This window comes from Poecile atricapillus, chromosome 4 (genome assembly GCF_030490865.1).
Source record: "Poecile atricapillus isolate bPoeAtr1 chromosome 4, bPoeAtr1.hap1, whole genome shotgun sequence".
Taxonomy (NCBI): domain Eukaryota; kingdom Metazoa; phylum Chordata; class Aves; order Passeriformes; family Paridae; genus Poecile; species Poecile atricapillus.
This window is the reverse complement of record NC_081252.1, coordinates 40,200,936-40,216,226: the sequence shown is the minus strand read 5'-3', so window position 1 is coordinate 40,216,226 and position 15,291 is coordinate 40,200,936. Positions and strand designations below refer to the sequence as shown.

Below are 15,291 nucleotides of genomic sequence, written 5' to 3'. Positions count from 1 at the left end.
AAAAAAATAAACAGACTTGCCCAGTTGTGTGGTTTACTAAGCCACCACACCCACATCCTGTATCAGAAGTAATCCAAGTGGAAATAATCCAACTAGGAGAAACCCACAACAGTAAAACAGATTATTTGGAGTGGGCTGGGTGAGGGGTGCTGTTTGTCTTCCCCATAAGCCCGTGACTGCTCTCCCAGGGATTCCTGTGATATTAATGGTAATGCAGGAACACTGTTATGCTCTACACAACAAAGTATGTTCCTGTTAAATATCCTTAGTGATACGAATCCCCCTTTCTTCTTTCAAACCAAATCTAAAAACAAAGGATTATTTTCTTTCTTACTACAGAACTAAGGAGAGAGCTGCATCTGCATATATCTGGAGGAGAGGGAAGACATGTATAATCAGTGGTTGCCCTCCACTAGCAGAGGGCACTTCTCACTTTCCAGGAAAACTGAGTCTCAATAGTTTTCATTAAAAAATATATATATATAGAACTGGTGACTTTTCACAGTATGATGACTTGAACATAGATTTCTAAGTGCCCAAAGCTACCCCTTCCTTAGAAAGTGTACCCAAATGTCAGGCAGAACACCCTTCCATTTACTTTCTCACTGTTGTATCCAATCTTTCATGTCTTGACAGCTGGATAAGAAAGGGTATTTATTAGGGAATGTGCCAGCCTAGTGCTGGCATGTCTTCAGTCTGCAGACAAAAATAAGTTAAGAAATCAAAACTTTAAAAGCAAACATTAAGGCAAAGGAACATCATGGAGGTTAACATGCAATAGCATAAAATCAGCTCCAGTTATAAAACATTTGAGTAGCCAGAACTGGTCTTTTTCATGCAGTTTAAAGTTTCTTTGAGTGCTGTAGATCGTACAGTATAAAATCAGTTAAGGAACATTAAGGCATGACAGAATTAATAAATGCATGCAGGGCAGAAAATGGACTTCCAACAGGAAAGTTGTTGGGGTTTGGTGTTAGGCTATGAATAGATCTACTAAATATACACTGCTGAAGTTTCCACATGCAAAGCCAAAGTGACTTACAGAATATCAGAAACATTAACCTCCACATCAGTAATACTCGGCTTTAAAATAAATGCCCATGCATTTTAGTAAATATATAAAAAATATGATGCTCTGCAATAAAGAAATCTCACCTTGGAGAGTAGAACGAAGAAAAAAACCCAAACAATTATTTCTGACATGCAAAAGCATTCTCATCAATGAGCATTTTAAGGCATCAGAGTCAGGATTATTTTGCTAAGCTAATAAAATACATTTTTAAAGCATCACCTAAAAATTATAATGAATTCTGCTTGCAACATTATGGCTTTGGTAACATTAAGTAGTACATTATGGTTGCTAGATAAAACCTCATTATAGATAAAAGTTCTGTCTGTTTTTTAGAAATTAACAGCTGTGAAACCATTCCTGAAAAATTAAGATTGCTGGGATTAGATTGCAAACAGTATTTTGACAAGTTATCAGTACAGAATAAATTCTTGCAAGTATCGTACAAGATAAAACCTGTTCAAAAACCTGTTCAATCTGCCTCTCCTTTGCAGCAATGCTAACTGGCCAAGTCTATCAGTAAAAACTTTGGTGATTAATGTTTAAGGCTGTGAATTCTTCTTCAATCATAGACATGAGCTGTAGAAACATTTAAAATGTTTTAAAATGAAAACTCATTTTTTGCATAAAACCCTTAGCATGTTAAATCCTGTGACAATCCTGTTGGAAGATATATTGCCCAAACTATTATAAAGTCAGGAGGAAAAGTGTGACCATTTGTTTCTCTTCCTTACTCCCAGATACCCATGTCACTTAATACCTTACTGCAATGCAAAAAAATTCTTAAGCTGCTGAACAGGGGGTCATGAGAATAAGCCTAATTAACTCCCCAAATTCCTGCACAGAATGAATGATGAAAACCAAAATGAGCAGGAAAAAAAGAAATGGAGTAAATGAGGTATTCATCCTTCAGCTGAGGATGAGATTGGAATAAGAACATGAAATAACCAAGATATAAGCAAGAGCAATGCATCTCAAACATGGACTTGTGCTGGCTGCAGTCAATCAATGACCAACCGTACCTTTGTCACCTGATGCAAACATGCAGGATTATTTTTTAAAGTTTATTTTAAAGAAGAAAACCACATCATTGTTTCCAGTAAATATAAATGTTAAGAACTGAGAATCAGTGTCTCACACACCTCACTGTGAGTGGAGCAGCCTCTCTGTTCTTGGCTTGAGAGCAAAATCATAACTGGGTACCCTTGATTACCTGCAGCCCCTGTGTGCATTTCATCACACACACACACATGCGAGTCGGCTTTGATTTAGAAATTATGCACCCCTGGGAAATATTATCAAAACAAATGACTCCCAAAGAGGCACAAGGCATCTCTCAACCACAAGATCTAGGCATATGAGAATCAGAGAAAAGGGGACATAGGATAGATGAAGTGTGCTCAAGGACAACAGATTTCAAAGAATTTTAATTATTTTTAAAGTAGGCCAACCCCCAGGACATATCCATTTCATCCAGAAAAATTAATCCAGCCTGCTCCTGCCATCCTCTTTTCCCAAGGCCCCTCAGGCATACACAAAGATTAAAAGCTACATGAACTATCCTGGCAGTCTGCTCCCTTTTATCACAACAGCTTGACAACTCCCCTGTCATCACCAGTCTTGGTAGAAGATAATAATGGGAGCAAAACTTGTTAACTCTCTGAGAGGTGACTGATGTGCCTATTCATGCAAAAGGTAAACCTGCTCTCTAAGACAGAAACTCTGCATCTTGCAGAGATTTCTCCCCCACTGTTTCTCTACACAAAATAATGGTGATGACTTTGACACTTTGGACTCCTACTCACTGCTCTTTCAATGAGTATTCAAGGGTCTCATCATCCACTGCCAAAGCTGGGCCAGAGTAACCATCTGCCCCAAGCCTGGCATCAAAGTCTTGTCTCAGACTTGATTCCAGCATCATGGATAGCTGGTCTCTTTGGGGAAGGTTTTCAGGTGACCCTGAAGGATGACATTTTGCCTGGACTCACTCAAAGAGCTTCACAGCCTCACTGTCAGGTTAGCACTTCTCAGCCTTTCTCAGCTCGAACTTTCCTGTAGTGTTTACATAAATAAAAAAAGAAGCAAGTATTTAAGTAAACACAGTGAGGGACAGACAACTCACCAAGATCACACATATGCATCCAAGGAATTAATTCACAGTCTTACTTCACCAGGGCTGGAATTTCTCGGCAGAAAGTACTCAAGACCATTTTACTAACTTGGTAAAGCTCATGCTGTAGCAGTACCTTACTTACTTCAACTGAAATACCAGAACTTGGAGCTGAAGATCTCCAAAACCCTATCCAAAAGGCAGGAGGAGATTTTTACCACTCACCAACAAGAGCTGAGGCACAGAAAACCCATGCAGCACCCTTCTGTATTTGAGGGCTCTTGGCTACAAACTCTGCAATTAGAAGTGGGTGGTACATTTACTATGGCCAGAACCTCATATTCCATCAAAAGAAGCAAACAAGAAAACCCCACCTACCACACTTTTCAATCTCTGCTGTTTACTGAGATACTGTTTTCCTGCTATTACTACTGAAGGTCTTGGCTCTGTACAGGTGGAACATACCTCATAGAGGGGAGGGAAATAAAGGTGGAAAACATGGAAGAGGTGAGAAAAAAAACAACAATGTATTTCATAGCTGCGGTTTAAAGCTGCTCATAGACTTTGAAATGTTGGAATAACACTGTGGAATATAGAATAGCAGAGCCAGAGCAGGGGAAGCAGTCCAATAAAAGCAATATATTACAAGCCTTGAAGAGCTGACTTCAAGGCCTCATTTAACTGAGAGTGTAGCAAAACTTGTTTCAAGACTAAAGAGTGCAGAGGACAATTAACTTTCTCTGAATAACCCATTATCTTAATACTGTCTTTCTTGATCCTCCTTCCTCAATAGGAAAAAAAGGGAACTTTTTTAAGAGGTAGCTTGGTTACTGTTTTAAGGTTTTGCTTCAAAATGTTATTACAGATGAGACATTTTTTACAGCAAATTTAAAATTGTAAATACTTTCTCTGCCATAGCTAGAATTCTTATTAAATAAATCAAAAGAAAGACAATGCCCCAACATCTCAAAACCATAAAGGCAGGAACTGAGAAATAAAATGAGATGTTATGCTTTGGCCCTTTCTTCATTTATTAATACTTAAAAATAAAATGTTTTACTGCAGGTTAAAACCAAAGCAAATTTTAATCCCCAAACTGTGACAAAAATGCTTGAATATGAAAAAGACTATATTTGATTTCATTAAAAAAGATTGTAATTTTTTTCTAAACTGCAGTACTTAATACCTTTCTGCCTTATTAAAAAGATCAACCCAAGTCGTAACAGTTCTTGCTGAGCCATTCTCTTTGCCAACTTCTTAAAAGACAACAAAAATAAGTACAAAACTTTGTGGGCTGAGCACCATCTGCTCATGCTTTAATTTCATTAACAATTATATTTTGAGACTGTCACCTGTAAAGCAAGTTTTCCTCATGTAAACAGCATGTAAACCAGTACACTGTTTTTGGTTTTTACCTTACTTCAATTCTCTCCTGCTGCCCAGAGGTTCACACATCAGTGCTGACTGCTGCTATTTGCAACTGAATGTTGCACAGGGAAATCAAAGGAAAAGGCATTGCAGCCTAGGAAAGAAAGGGCAATTCTAAAAAATGTTACCATGTTCAAGGATTAGAATGAGGGATTCAAGAAGACACAGTAAGAGGAACTTAAAAGAAGTACAGGCCACCATAGAGCAGCAAGCAATTAGTTCATTATAATAGAGAGAAAAAATAAAAGAGCAATTTGTTCTCTTGCAAAGAGGGATGCTTATGCAGGGAGAAGCATGCTTAATTCCTGATTAATACAATTCTTTTTAAAGCATCATCTCTTAATTACAAAAGTAGCCATTTTTGTTTCAGTAATAATGTCTGCATGCAGCTTGATAAGAAAAGTATTTTATTCCCACAAGGGAATCCATGGGTTTTCAGAAAATAGGAATTTTGTGCTATAAAATGCACCTGGAAGGGAAGCACCAATCTATCTCAAAAGCAGCTCACACTATTTTGGGTTTTTTCAAATTTCAGACCTGCTAATTCAAATTATATTTCAATGACTAAGCAAACATTCAAAACTATTTGATCCCAAGCAAGGGGAACACAATAAGGATGCTTATTTGAAAAACAAAGGTAGAACACAAGTTCTACAAGACATCAGCTTTCTCCTCCATGTCTTTGTACAAATATTAACAACAAACAAACTCTTTTTCCACAAAAGCACGTATCTTCTCCACAAGCTCCTTCACAGAGGAGGAAGCTACAATAAGCTGATAAATTGACTGGAAGTTGGTTAACAATGTTCCAATTTTCAAGAAGGACAAGAAGAAGGATCCTAGAAACTACCAGCCGGTCAGTCTCATTTCAGTGACTGATACAGTTGTGAGTAGACTCTTCTGGGAGGTGTTGAAAAATGCCTGAAAGACAACACAGTCCTCAGTCACAGCCAGCATGGCTTCCTGAAGGGAAAACCTGCTTGCCAAATCTGATTTCCTTTTATGACAAGGTAACACAAGTAGTTGATCAGCAGAAGCCAGTCAATGTAATCTTTTAGGATTTCACTGAAGTTTTTGATATCCTCTCTCAGTATCCACGTGGACAAAACATCCATCACACAGCTGGAGAAGCACCTGGGTGGGGCAAACCTGGATGTATGTACAGCCTCCTGCTGTGCCTCCCAGGGTCCTTGGGTTATACACAGGATTGTTTTTATACAATTTGTTATACACAGGATTGAAGTTCACAGCCTCTTGCCTGGGGCACCTCTGCCACCCAGAGCTCCCTGCACTGTAAGCATTCCATAGCACTGTCCTGGGGAGCACCAGGTACACCGAGGGCAAAGGAGGGGACTGTCCCACTCTGCTCTGCCCTAGGGTGGCCTCACCTTGAATACTGTGTCCACTTTTGGGCACTGAAACACAAGAAAGACATTAAACTATTAGAGAAGATCCAAAGGACAGGCATACAAGTGGTGAAGGGTCTTGAGGGGAAGCCATATGAGGAGCAGCTGAGGTCACTCGGTCTGCTCAGCCTGGAGGAGACTGAGGGAGACCTCAGTGCAGTTACAAATTCCCGTGAAGGGCAGAGGAAGGGCAGGCACTGATCTCTGCTCTCTGATCACCGACAGGACCCGAGGGAATGGCCTGATGTGTGTTGGGGGAGGTTCAGGCTGGATATCAAGAAAAGGTTCTTCACCCAGAGGGTGGCTGGGAACTGGAGCAGGCTCCCCAGGGAAGTGGTCACAGCACCAAGCCTGACAGAGTTCAAGAAGAGTTTAGACAGCTCTTGGGCACATGGTGTGACGATCAGCAATAGTGCTGTGGAGGACTGGGGGCTGGACTCGATCATCCTTGATTGTCTTTCCAACTCAGAATATTCTGTGATTCTATGTTGCTAATTTTAAACTAATCCTCCAGAGCAGACATTTGTTTTCCATTCTTACAGAGTAAATCTAGTAATTGAATGTAACTGTTGCCAGACTTAAAGTCCTCTCAGATTATATGGCCTAGTTACTGTAAAAAGCATTCTCCCAGCCTCCCCCCCCCCCCCCTCCAAGGTAGAAGTCAAACCTATTAATGTAACAGCTTATCCTGCCCTATTTCCACTTGGCAGTCTCCTGTAATGCTGATTTAATATCTGACAAAAATAGGACAAAGACGCTGTCATTTTTGATTAGAGAATGTCAGCTCAATACAAGCAATTTTAACTCTGCTGAGCTTGGGTTAGGGAAGGTGAATGCTGTTTGGCCATGTGGAGAAAAATCTACATATCTACTTCTGGATAATGCTGTCCTCCTGATGACCCAATGAGTCTTTTGCAATAACGAAATTCACTAGCATCAGAATTTCTGCTACTTCAGCTTAGCCATCCATATTCACCAGCTTTAAAACTGAGAGTTAACTATTACCTAGAATTTTATTTAAAAGAGGAATTTATTACGTGCTATTTTCAATGCCCCACTATTTGGCCCCTAAGCAGCACAAATTACCACTTCTGTTTTGTTTTTTTCCCCCAAAACCACAAATTACAGCCTACCCAGTCTATGGTGTTGATCCCAATCTCTGTGGTGTTACAGTTTATTCATTAAAAGTACTGAACCAGACTAATAGTTTTACCTGTGTGATCCCCAAAACAGACACAACTGCTATGTTTTTGCTGCATTATCTTACCTAAGTGTGCAGAGTCACCTTTCAGCCTATGGTGAGGACCCTGCCAAATGTTCCCTGGATACTCTAGATGCCTCTTCTCCTGCAAAATGGGATTCTTGCAAAGCAAATGCCAGTCTCAGCTTAAGATCTTTGATTTTTCAGCTGTTCTGTTCTTTTACATTATTCACAAATGGTAACAACTGGGGCTAAAATAGGACAAAAGGAATCTTGTCACATACATAAAAATGGTACAAAACTGCTCTTTAAAGAAGAGTAGACATATACATAATTAAAAGTCTTGAGATACTGAGTTCTTTACCAAACTTAATACAAGGGTTTTTGAATGATAAGAGGGCTCAAGAAAATTTTAATACAATTTAAATATGTATACTAAATTGTACATATAATATAGGCTTTCTTTTTTTCCCCCATTTCTTCACAGTATTTGCTCTGTGGTCATTGATTCTGCAACATAACTGGAAGCACTTGTCAAATGATTTTCCTTTTAATATGATAGTGATTGGGGTTTTTATACTCTCCCAAGGGTTATAGATTTTTATAAGCTTTTACAAAGCAAATTTAGATAAAAACACACATTAAAAAAATTAGCATTTAATATCTCAAAACATTTTGCCTATTATTGTTGCTAGCAACACAAAAGATGAAGAAGTGATGGTACTCTCTACAGCAGCAGTACTTTGGCTATAGCAAGCTCTTTACCTCACTGCACACAGTCTTCAAATCAAACTTGTTGAGCAGAAAAAGTTGGCCAAGGTGTTAATTTCTGGTGAATGTCACACAAGAAGCAGTGGCTTATTACAGCTTTGACTGTAGAAGGCAGTGTGGCCATGTGCAGCCCTGCACCTGCACAGAGCTTTTCAAAGCCAGGGGATGAGTGATTGTGTTCAGCTCTCAGATAACACCAGAGTAGCAGAACTGATGCAGTGTCCTTTGTTGTGTTGGTGTCACTCAATCACAGAAAGGCAAACCAGTTAAATAAGTGACCAATGTATAGGTAACTATACAAAGCAATTGGAGAGAGATTATTTTGTCATTTAATCACTTAAGTACCACCATGCATTACATTTTTTCCAAGTTCAGAAAACTCAAATCCATTCAGTACTGAACACCACTGTCCCTTTTACATCAGTTTTTTAATCTTATTTCAATTCCTGCCTTTCCTACACTAATGATATCAACTACAAATTCCTGTGTCTCAGTTTCTGTTCTAAGCACACTTACTCCTTAAGGGAAAGCAAACAATTTCCTCTGGGATTTCCACACAAAGAATCTAATTTAAACCACAATAACACTTCAAGTTCAGTCTGCAACTTGTCATTAAAATCTCAGTGACAATCAGGCCAAGGTATACAGGATATTAGCAGTTCTTAAAGTGGGGGAGAAGGGGTGTCACCAGAAAGCTCAGGAAATGTCCATTCAGCTTTTATTTCTTCTTTTTTTTTTCCCCCCTAATGCTTCTGCCTCCACATCATAAATTCTCCACCTTCTATTGGCCATGTGGGAATTGTAATGTTTAAACTTGGCAGTTGGTGAAGGCCCACAGCCCCAGCTGCAAGATTGTCATCTGGTTTCCTGAACCAGAGGGATGTGCTAGAATTGCCACCTGACCAGGGCACTCAGCAAAGGCTCCTCTCCCTATCCAAGGGCAACCACTCTTCCCCCACTCTAGCACGGCTGCTGTGACACCTGGCAGCAAGGACAGTGAGCTGTCCTGGCAGGGAGGTGGGAGACTGACCTCACAAGCTCCTGTTAAGCACATCTGGTATCCGACACGTGCACACTTTCAGGGGTGGTAGGAGGACGGGGTTCAAGTACACGTTGAAAAAAAACCCTGGAACACAGTCCAGGAAGTCTGAGAACTACTGATAAACAAGTAAGACCTAAACAAAATCCCTGTAAAGTCATGTCACTTACAGAAAATTAAATGCCTTCAATATATGGCAAGCCCATTGGTGGCTCAGGTGCAGTGGCTCTAGAAAATGCTGAATTTACTGTAATGCTTCAAATCTGAAGCACCAGATTCCCAGATATAAGGCCAAGCAGCCTGTGCCAAATTTTCAGGAAGTTCTCCTCATTACACTTGTGAACAGGATAGACTATGGAATTTATTTTGTGGGTTTAGCAATCTCATCACCACATTTTTTCATTTCTGCCTTGTGCAAGGTCAGGCACACACTTGCAGCAAATCTTTCACTATGTTACTAATCTCCCTCTGGGCCCTAAGAACACACTGGACACTCCTCCTTACTGTCCTTCACATAGACAAATTAATAGGGTCATTTGTAATTGGTCACATTTGGAGAGTTAAAGCTGGCGTACAGTACATATACTCCTTTAAATAAGCTTTCAACTTTTCAGTAACTAATCTTTCTTTACTGTTTCAGCCCATTGGTTCTGCCTGCTGTACTACCTACTCCTTGACAACAGCAGCTTTAAGGCTGTACCTCTGAGGCTGATCACTAGCAACCCATCTCACTGGAGAACAACAAATACTGTAGCTGGGATCCCTACAGCAATCTTGTTAGGATGAATGGCCTCAGCGGTGTGATTGGCACATGGTGTGACTCCTGAGGTGTCCTGTGCAGGACCAGGAGCTGGAATTGATGATCCTAATGGGCCCCTTCCAACTCAGCATATTCTGTGATTCTATGATTCTCAATCATTCCCTGCTGTCTCTAGAACTGTGACCCCTTGATCCAGAAGACCAGAAGGTATCAGAAATCATCCAAAAGACACAACATGGTAATCAAATCAATGATTCTACCTAATTTTTTTCTCACAGCCATAGAGACCCTACCTAAATATTTGGTAGTCTTGCAATCCTCACTCTCAGATAGCAGGTATCCTTACTTATATAAAAGCAGACATGTATTTAAGACTCTGAGAACAGACCTTAATATATTTCATTGTTTCGATTTGATTTAGATTGGAAACTGAAAGTTCTTAAGAGTCAGTTAGTTTATTGTCTTTAGATATTTCTGATAGTGCAAATGAATACTTAAAATCTCACTCCAAATCCCACAAGCACTTTTTCCTCAAATAGATTCTCAGAGGAAGTTCCAAGTGGGGTTACCCAGAGAACAGTTCTGTCCTCCCAACTTCTGCACATGCGTAAGTGAGAGTCTCCTATTGGAAAGAAAGGCATTATCTCCAACTATCTGTATTACTGTTATTACCACTTTGTTCTCATTTCCTTCCTAAACAACCACTTTTCCACTTTCATTTTTGTTTTGAAAACTCTCTGTGCATTAATCATTTTTACTTTCCAAAAGACCTCTGAAATATTTTAAATCAGTAAAAGAAAAAAAGGTAACACAATATTTGAAAGGATGTATTTTTAAAGGTACATATTTATAACACTAAAAGATCTTCTGTGTTACCTATTGTCTACTGCTGCAAGCAGGAAAACATTGAAGGTTATAAACATAAAAAAGAACAATACAGCAGATCTTTTCATCTTTACATCTTTAATGCTTTGGTGTTATTAAAAAGTGCCCATGGTTATAATGCAGAGGAAAAGGCTACTGCCTAAAGTTAACTAAAAAAGCTAAATTCTATTTTAAGCTCGTACTGTCTGACAAGGAATTTCATATTTGTTGGTTAGAGCTTTTAGCGCAAGAAAAGGGAGGAGGGTGTTGTATGGGAAGATTTATCTGTCATCTTTAACAAACTTTTGGGCAACTGACAACAGAGCAAACACACACATTTCTACAACTGAACAAAGAGCACAGCACTGCATTTCTGAGAAGCAGTTAAGATTAAACTCCCACTTTCCTTATGCTGAGGCTGTAGCAAGGCACACGCTGTTCCCAGGTGTTGCAGGGAGCACACTCCAAGATACAAGCTCAGCTCTGGGATCAGCTCTGCCTCTCCTAACACAATGCAGGGGATGCAGGCCCTAACCTCTGGACATATTCCTGGCCTCTGATAGCTTCTCAGTAACATGCCAGAGCACTGCTAGTAGGAAACACGGTCGTATGTTTACTGTTTAACTCATATCCTTTACCTGAGAAGCTTCTGAAGTGGAAAGCACTCCAACCCAAAACATGAATTTAGTAATAACAGTAACATTTCTCAGAAAATGATGAAGCAGCATGTGTTACTCTCATATATATCACAATGGCAAGTAAACAGCTGATCTAGCTAATGAATCAGATATTCTGTTTAGATTTCATCTTAGACAGTGTTTACTCAATATAATTGTATTTGTTCTCAACAAAGACTGAATTATTTCCTGAGATGGCTGTCATGGATATTTCCTCCTCTGGTCAAGACCAGGTAATCAAGACAGAATGCTGCTTTATCAGGGCAGGACTGTAAAAACTCTTGCAATTCCTTTACTGGTACACAGACTCGCTAAAAAAGACTTCTGAATTAGACCTCACATGTGAAGGGAAGTGGATATAAGGGTTCAGCCCAAAAGACTGAGCAAAAGCCTTTAGGCTCATGAGAAAGGACAGCATGATGCATTACAGCACCTGAGTAAGTTGATACAGCACAAGCATACCAGGGCTACAATACTTCAGTGGTCACCCCAGAACAAGCATCTGAAGAGGGTCACTGCCCTACACAGCAATGCAACCACATTTTTGTTCCCTGAGATTGTCACTTTGAATGTCTGATCACAGTCCTTTCCTGAGCAGGAAAAGTAACTTGACCAATTTTGATGCAAAATGTCTACTGCCTGACATTTTCTTTGGAGGTATACAAATAAATTCCTGAAGATTTTTCCACACAGAAAATCCCACGTTGTGTCTAGAAGAACAGATTACAGAAACTTCACCACTTAATAAACTGCTTATCTTCAAAAAAACCGCTATGGCCTATTATCTCAGCAGTAACTGCCAAGATACAGTAAACTGTAACAGCTTCAGAAGACAGAGCATCTGCTGAAGGAGTCCAAAGTCATTTCCAGTTTTCAAAAACAAGAGTTCTGTCAACTCACTTGCCTTACACAATATTCCAAAGCAGCCCACTAGAGAGGACCAAGATCATTAGTGAACACATAATAAAAGATCCTTCTTTAAGATAATCACTGGAAAATTTTATGACTTTACCAAGATTATTTTAATCTTGGCTAATCTTACTTCAAGCAGATCTCCTTAAGTCCAGTTATGTTCCTGAGCTCTAAAACATCTGGTGAAAACGGAAGAATTACTTTGACTCCTTCTAAGACCCTGGTGTCAAAGGGTCAGATTATTTTCACCTGACTAATACAAGGCCATGGCAAGGCTCATACTGCAGATTTGTCCGTCTGACCGCCTGAAGCATTTCTGGAAGTTAGCTGATGTGCTGGCCACCTCGCATATCACCTGTGCTCCCACCCTTTCGGCATGGGAGACCTGCACCACCGGCTGGGTAAATCCAGCGCCTTTTGGCTTTCCGTGGTCTGCTCTTAAATAACCCGATCTGATGCTTCTCCTCGGCCAAACCTTCCCTTCGGTCAGTAACGCGTCGGGAAGCCGATCCGCGGCAGCCAGGTGAGTTGTTGAGGGAACACCTGCACCCTTTGTTGAAGCTCTGGGGGACCTTTGCAGGACACTTACGCAGGGAGCACCGGCGCGGTAATTTAGGGACGGAAAACCCCCAAAGGGAAGACGATCGCACGGGTTTCGGGTGCCCGGGGAGGTCCCGGGGAGGGCAGGCCCCCGGCGGGACGCTGCCCGCAGCACCGCGCCGGTGGCGGATAGCGGCGGCGCGCTCCCGGCGGGCGGGGGGGCTGCGGCGGCCCCGAGCCGGGCGGGGCGGCGCGGACCGGACCTCGGCCGGGCTCGGCTGCCGGGGCACCCTCGGAACACGGCGCCCCCGGGCCCCGCCGCGGGCGGCCCCAGGACGCGCCGCCGCCCGGGCAGGGACGCCGGCTCCGGGGGCCGGATGGGGCCGGCCCCGCCGCTCCGCGCTCCCCTCTCGGGCCTGCAAGGCTCCGCAGGCCGCAGCCCGGGCAGCCGCCCCCCGCCCGCCCGCAGCCGCCTCCGGTCACATCCCGGGCGGCGGCCCCGCCACCCGCTCCGTCGCGCCCGCCCCGGCGCCCGGCGCGGCCGCGCACTCACCCGCGTCCGTCCCGGGAGATCCGGCTCTTCGGCGCGGGGCGACAGCGAGGACCAGAGCAGCAGCAGCCCCAAGAAGCTGCCCGCCAGCAGCACGGCGCGCAGCAGGAAGCCCAGCTTCAGCCGCATCCTCCCGCCCGCCCTCTGCCTCCCGCCGCCGCGCACGCAGCGCCCGGCCCCGCGCACCGGCCGCCTTCCGCCCCCCGCGGCACCGCACGGCACGGCCCCGCCGCTCCCCCGCCTCCCCCGGCCGCCGCTGCTCTCCGGCAGCCGCCCGCCTGCGGAGGCTGTCCTCTCGCCGCCGCCGCACGTACAAACTTTCTTTCTTTTTTTTTTTTTCTTCCTTCCCCCCTCTTTTTTTCTGCCTCCCCCGCGCCGCCCCAGTAGGCTGCGGGCTGCTCGCTTGCCTCCCCGCCGGGCTCAGCGGCCGGGGTGATGCGGAGCAGGAAGTGGCCGCCGCGGGAGCCGCGGTTCCACGTGGCCGCCCCGCACCGGGGCGGGAGCGCCTCGCCCCGGGCCGCCGCTCGCTCCTGCCCCCGCCCCGGGCGTGCGCTCCGTGCACCTGCTCCCGCCCGGAGCGCGGCCAGCAGCCCCCCGGGAACACGGGGAGCGGTGGGACAGCTCCAGTGGGGTTTGGGATTTCCCAGCTGGGTGGGCAGCGCTGCTCGGGCACCGACTTGTAAGGTGCAAACGTTTAACTTCAGGGGTTGTCATACGGGCGTAGGTTAACGCAGGCCCATTAATTGTTGTGTGCAGCCTGGGCAGAGTAGAACTGGAAAGTCAACAGATTTTTCTTGGGGATAGCAGATTAAGTACAAGATTACAGAGATGCTATCAGCCCCACAGCTTGTGTGCTACTTTGTTACTAATTTTCTGCACTAAAAGGCATCCTATTTCCTCCTTTGAAAGAATGTCACACGTGCACGCACACACACACACACAGAAAACCTGATAATGTAAGCTTTCCAAAAACCAGAGTGATGCAAAAACAGTATTTCCAATGTAATACTACTTTTTTCTTTTCTGTGTATTCAGTACTGTACCCTTGCTCCGATGTTTTTCTGTTCTATTTCTTATGTGCGCTGGGAAGGTATCAGATCCATGGATTTTAACATTAACGTTCAATGATAAGGACTGAAGAAACGAAACAGGATATTACACCTTGAACAGGATAACTCTGGAGGAAAAAAACGCCTACACCTGAGTGACCTTTGTAGTTGGACACACCTAGACACAGAAGTCTTTGTTTATTCATATAACTTGTGCTATAGCACTGCATGATGTCTTTTTTTTCTTTTTCTTCCCCGTTCTGTAAGATCAAGGTATGAGACATAGACGAATGCAGTGTTTAAGGCATGAGCAACAGCTCTAATCCTTACAAGTGTTTGCACAGCCCTGTGACTTCCACAGGAGCACAGAACTGCTTTCCCCAAAGCCCCCTCCCTGTCTGCAGTTGCAGCAACCACACAAATACCTCAACACAAAGATTTAGGTGACAGTTTTCAGGTAGATAACAACACCTGCACAGGGCTGGGAGGGACAGTTAGGGTTTTTTTTGATGGGAAACACACAGAGTTGAGGTGCCCAGCTCTGAACAGATTCCCTGCCTTGCTGAGCTCAGAAGGAAAAGACAAGTTGGGGTTGTAAACTGTAAAGGTCAGTAGGCTGTCAGAGAAGTGTAGAAGCATCTCCCCAGCTCTTCCTTCATTCCTTAGGGAGACTTTATTGCAGTAAACAGTGCTCTTTCCTCATGTTGTTTCATTCTTCATTTTTGGCATCCCTTTTTAATGTCCTATGCTGTTGCTCTCAGCACACTCATGAAAAGTGAGAATAAAAAAATACTACTTATAGCACTGCATGGAGGGTACAGCCATGGGATGATACTGCTGCTGGTGATACTGCTCTGCTGCTGCTCCTCAGAGCTGAAAGGGGTAGGGACAGAGCCCTCTGTGTGCAAGTTGGTG

The 15,291-nt window shown here is 43.3% G+C and overlaps 1 protein-coding gene across 3 annotated transcripts in view; it reads right to left on the bottom strand.

Moving 5' to 3' along the window:
• The window catches only part of GALNT7 (polypeptide N-acetylgalactosaminyltransferase 7), a 71,375-nt gene extending 56,905 nt beyond the window's left edge, over window positions 1-14,470 (bottom strand). Inside the window, exon 1 of one of the 3 annotated variants that reach the window (XM_058837453.1) lies at window positions 13,331-14,470. In XM_058837453.1, coding sequence (XP_058693436.1) covers window positions 13,331-13,456 — 126 coding nt within the window. In that variant the 5' untranslated portion in view covers window positions 13,457-14,470. The remainder of the gene's footprint in view (window positions 1-13,330) is intronic. The other 2 variants (XM_058837452.1, XM_058837451.1) reach the window with 2 other exon arrangements.
• Window positions 14,471-15,291: the final 821 nt, after the last annotated feature.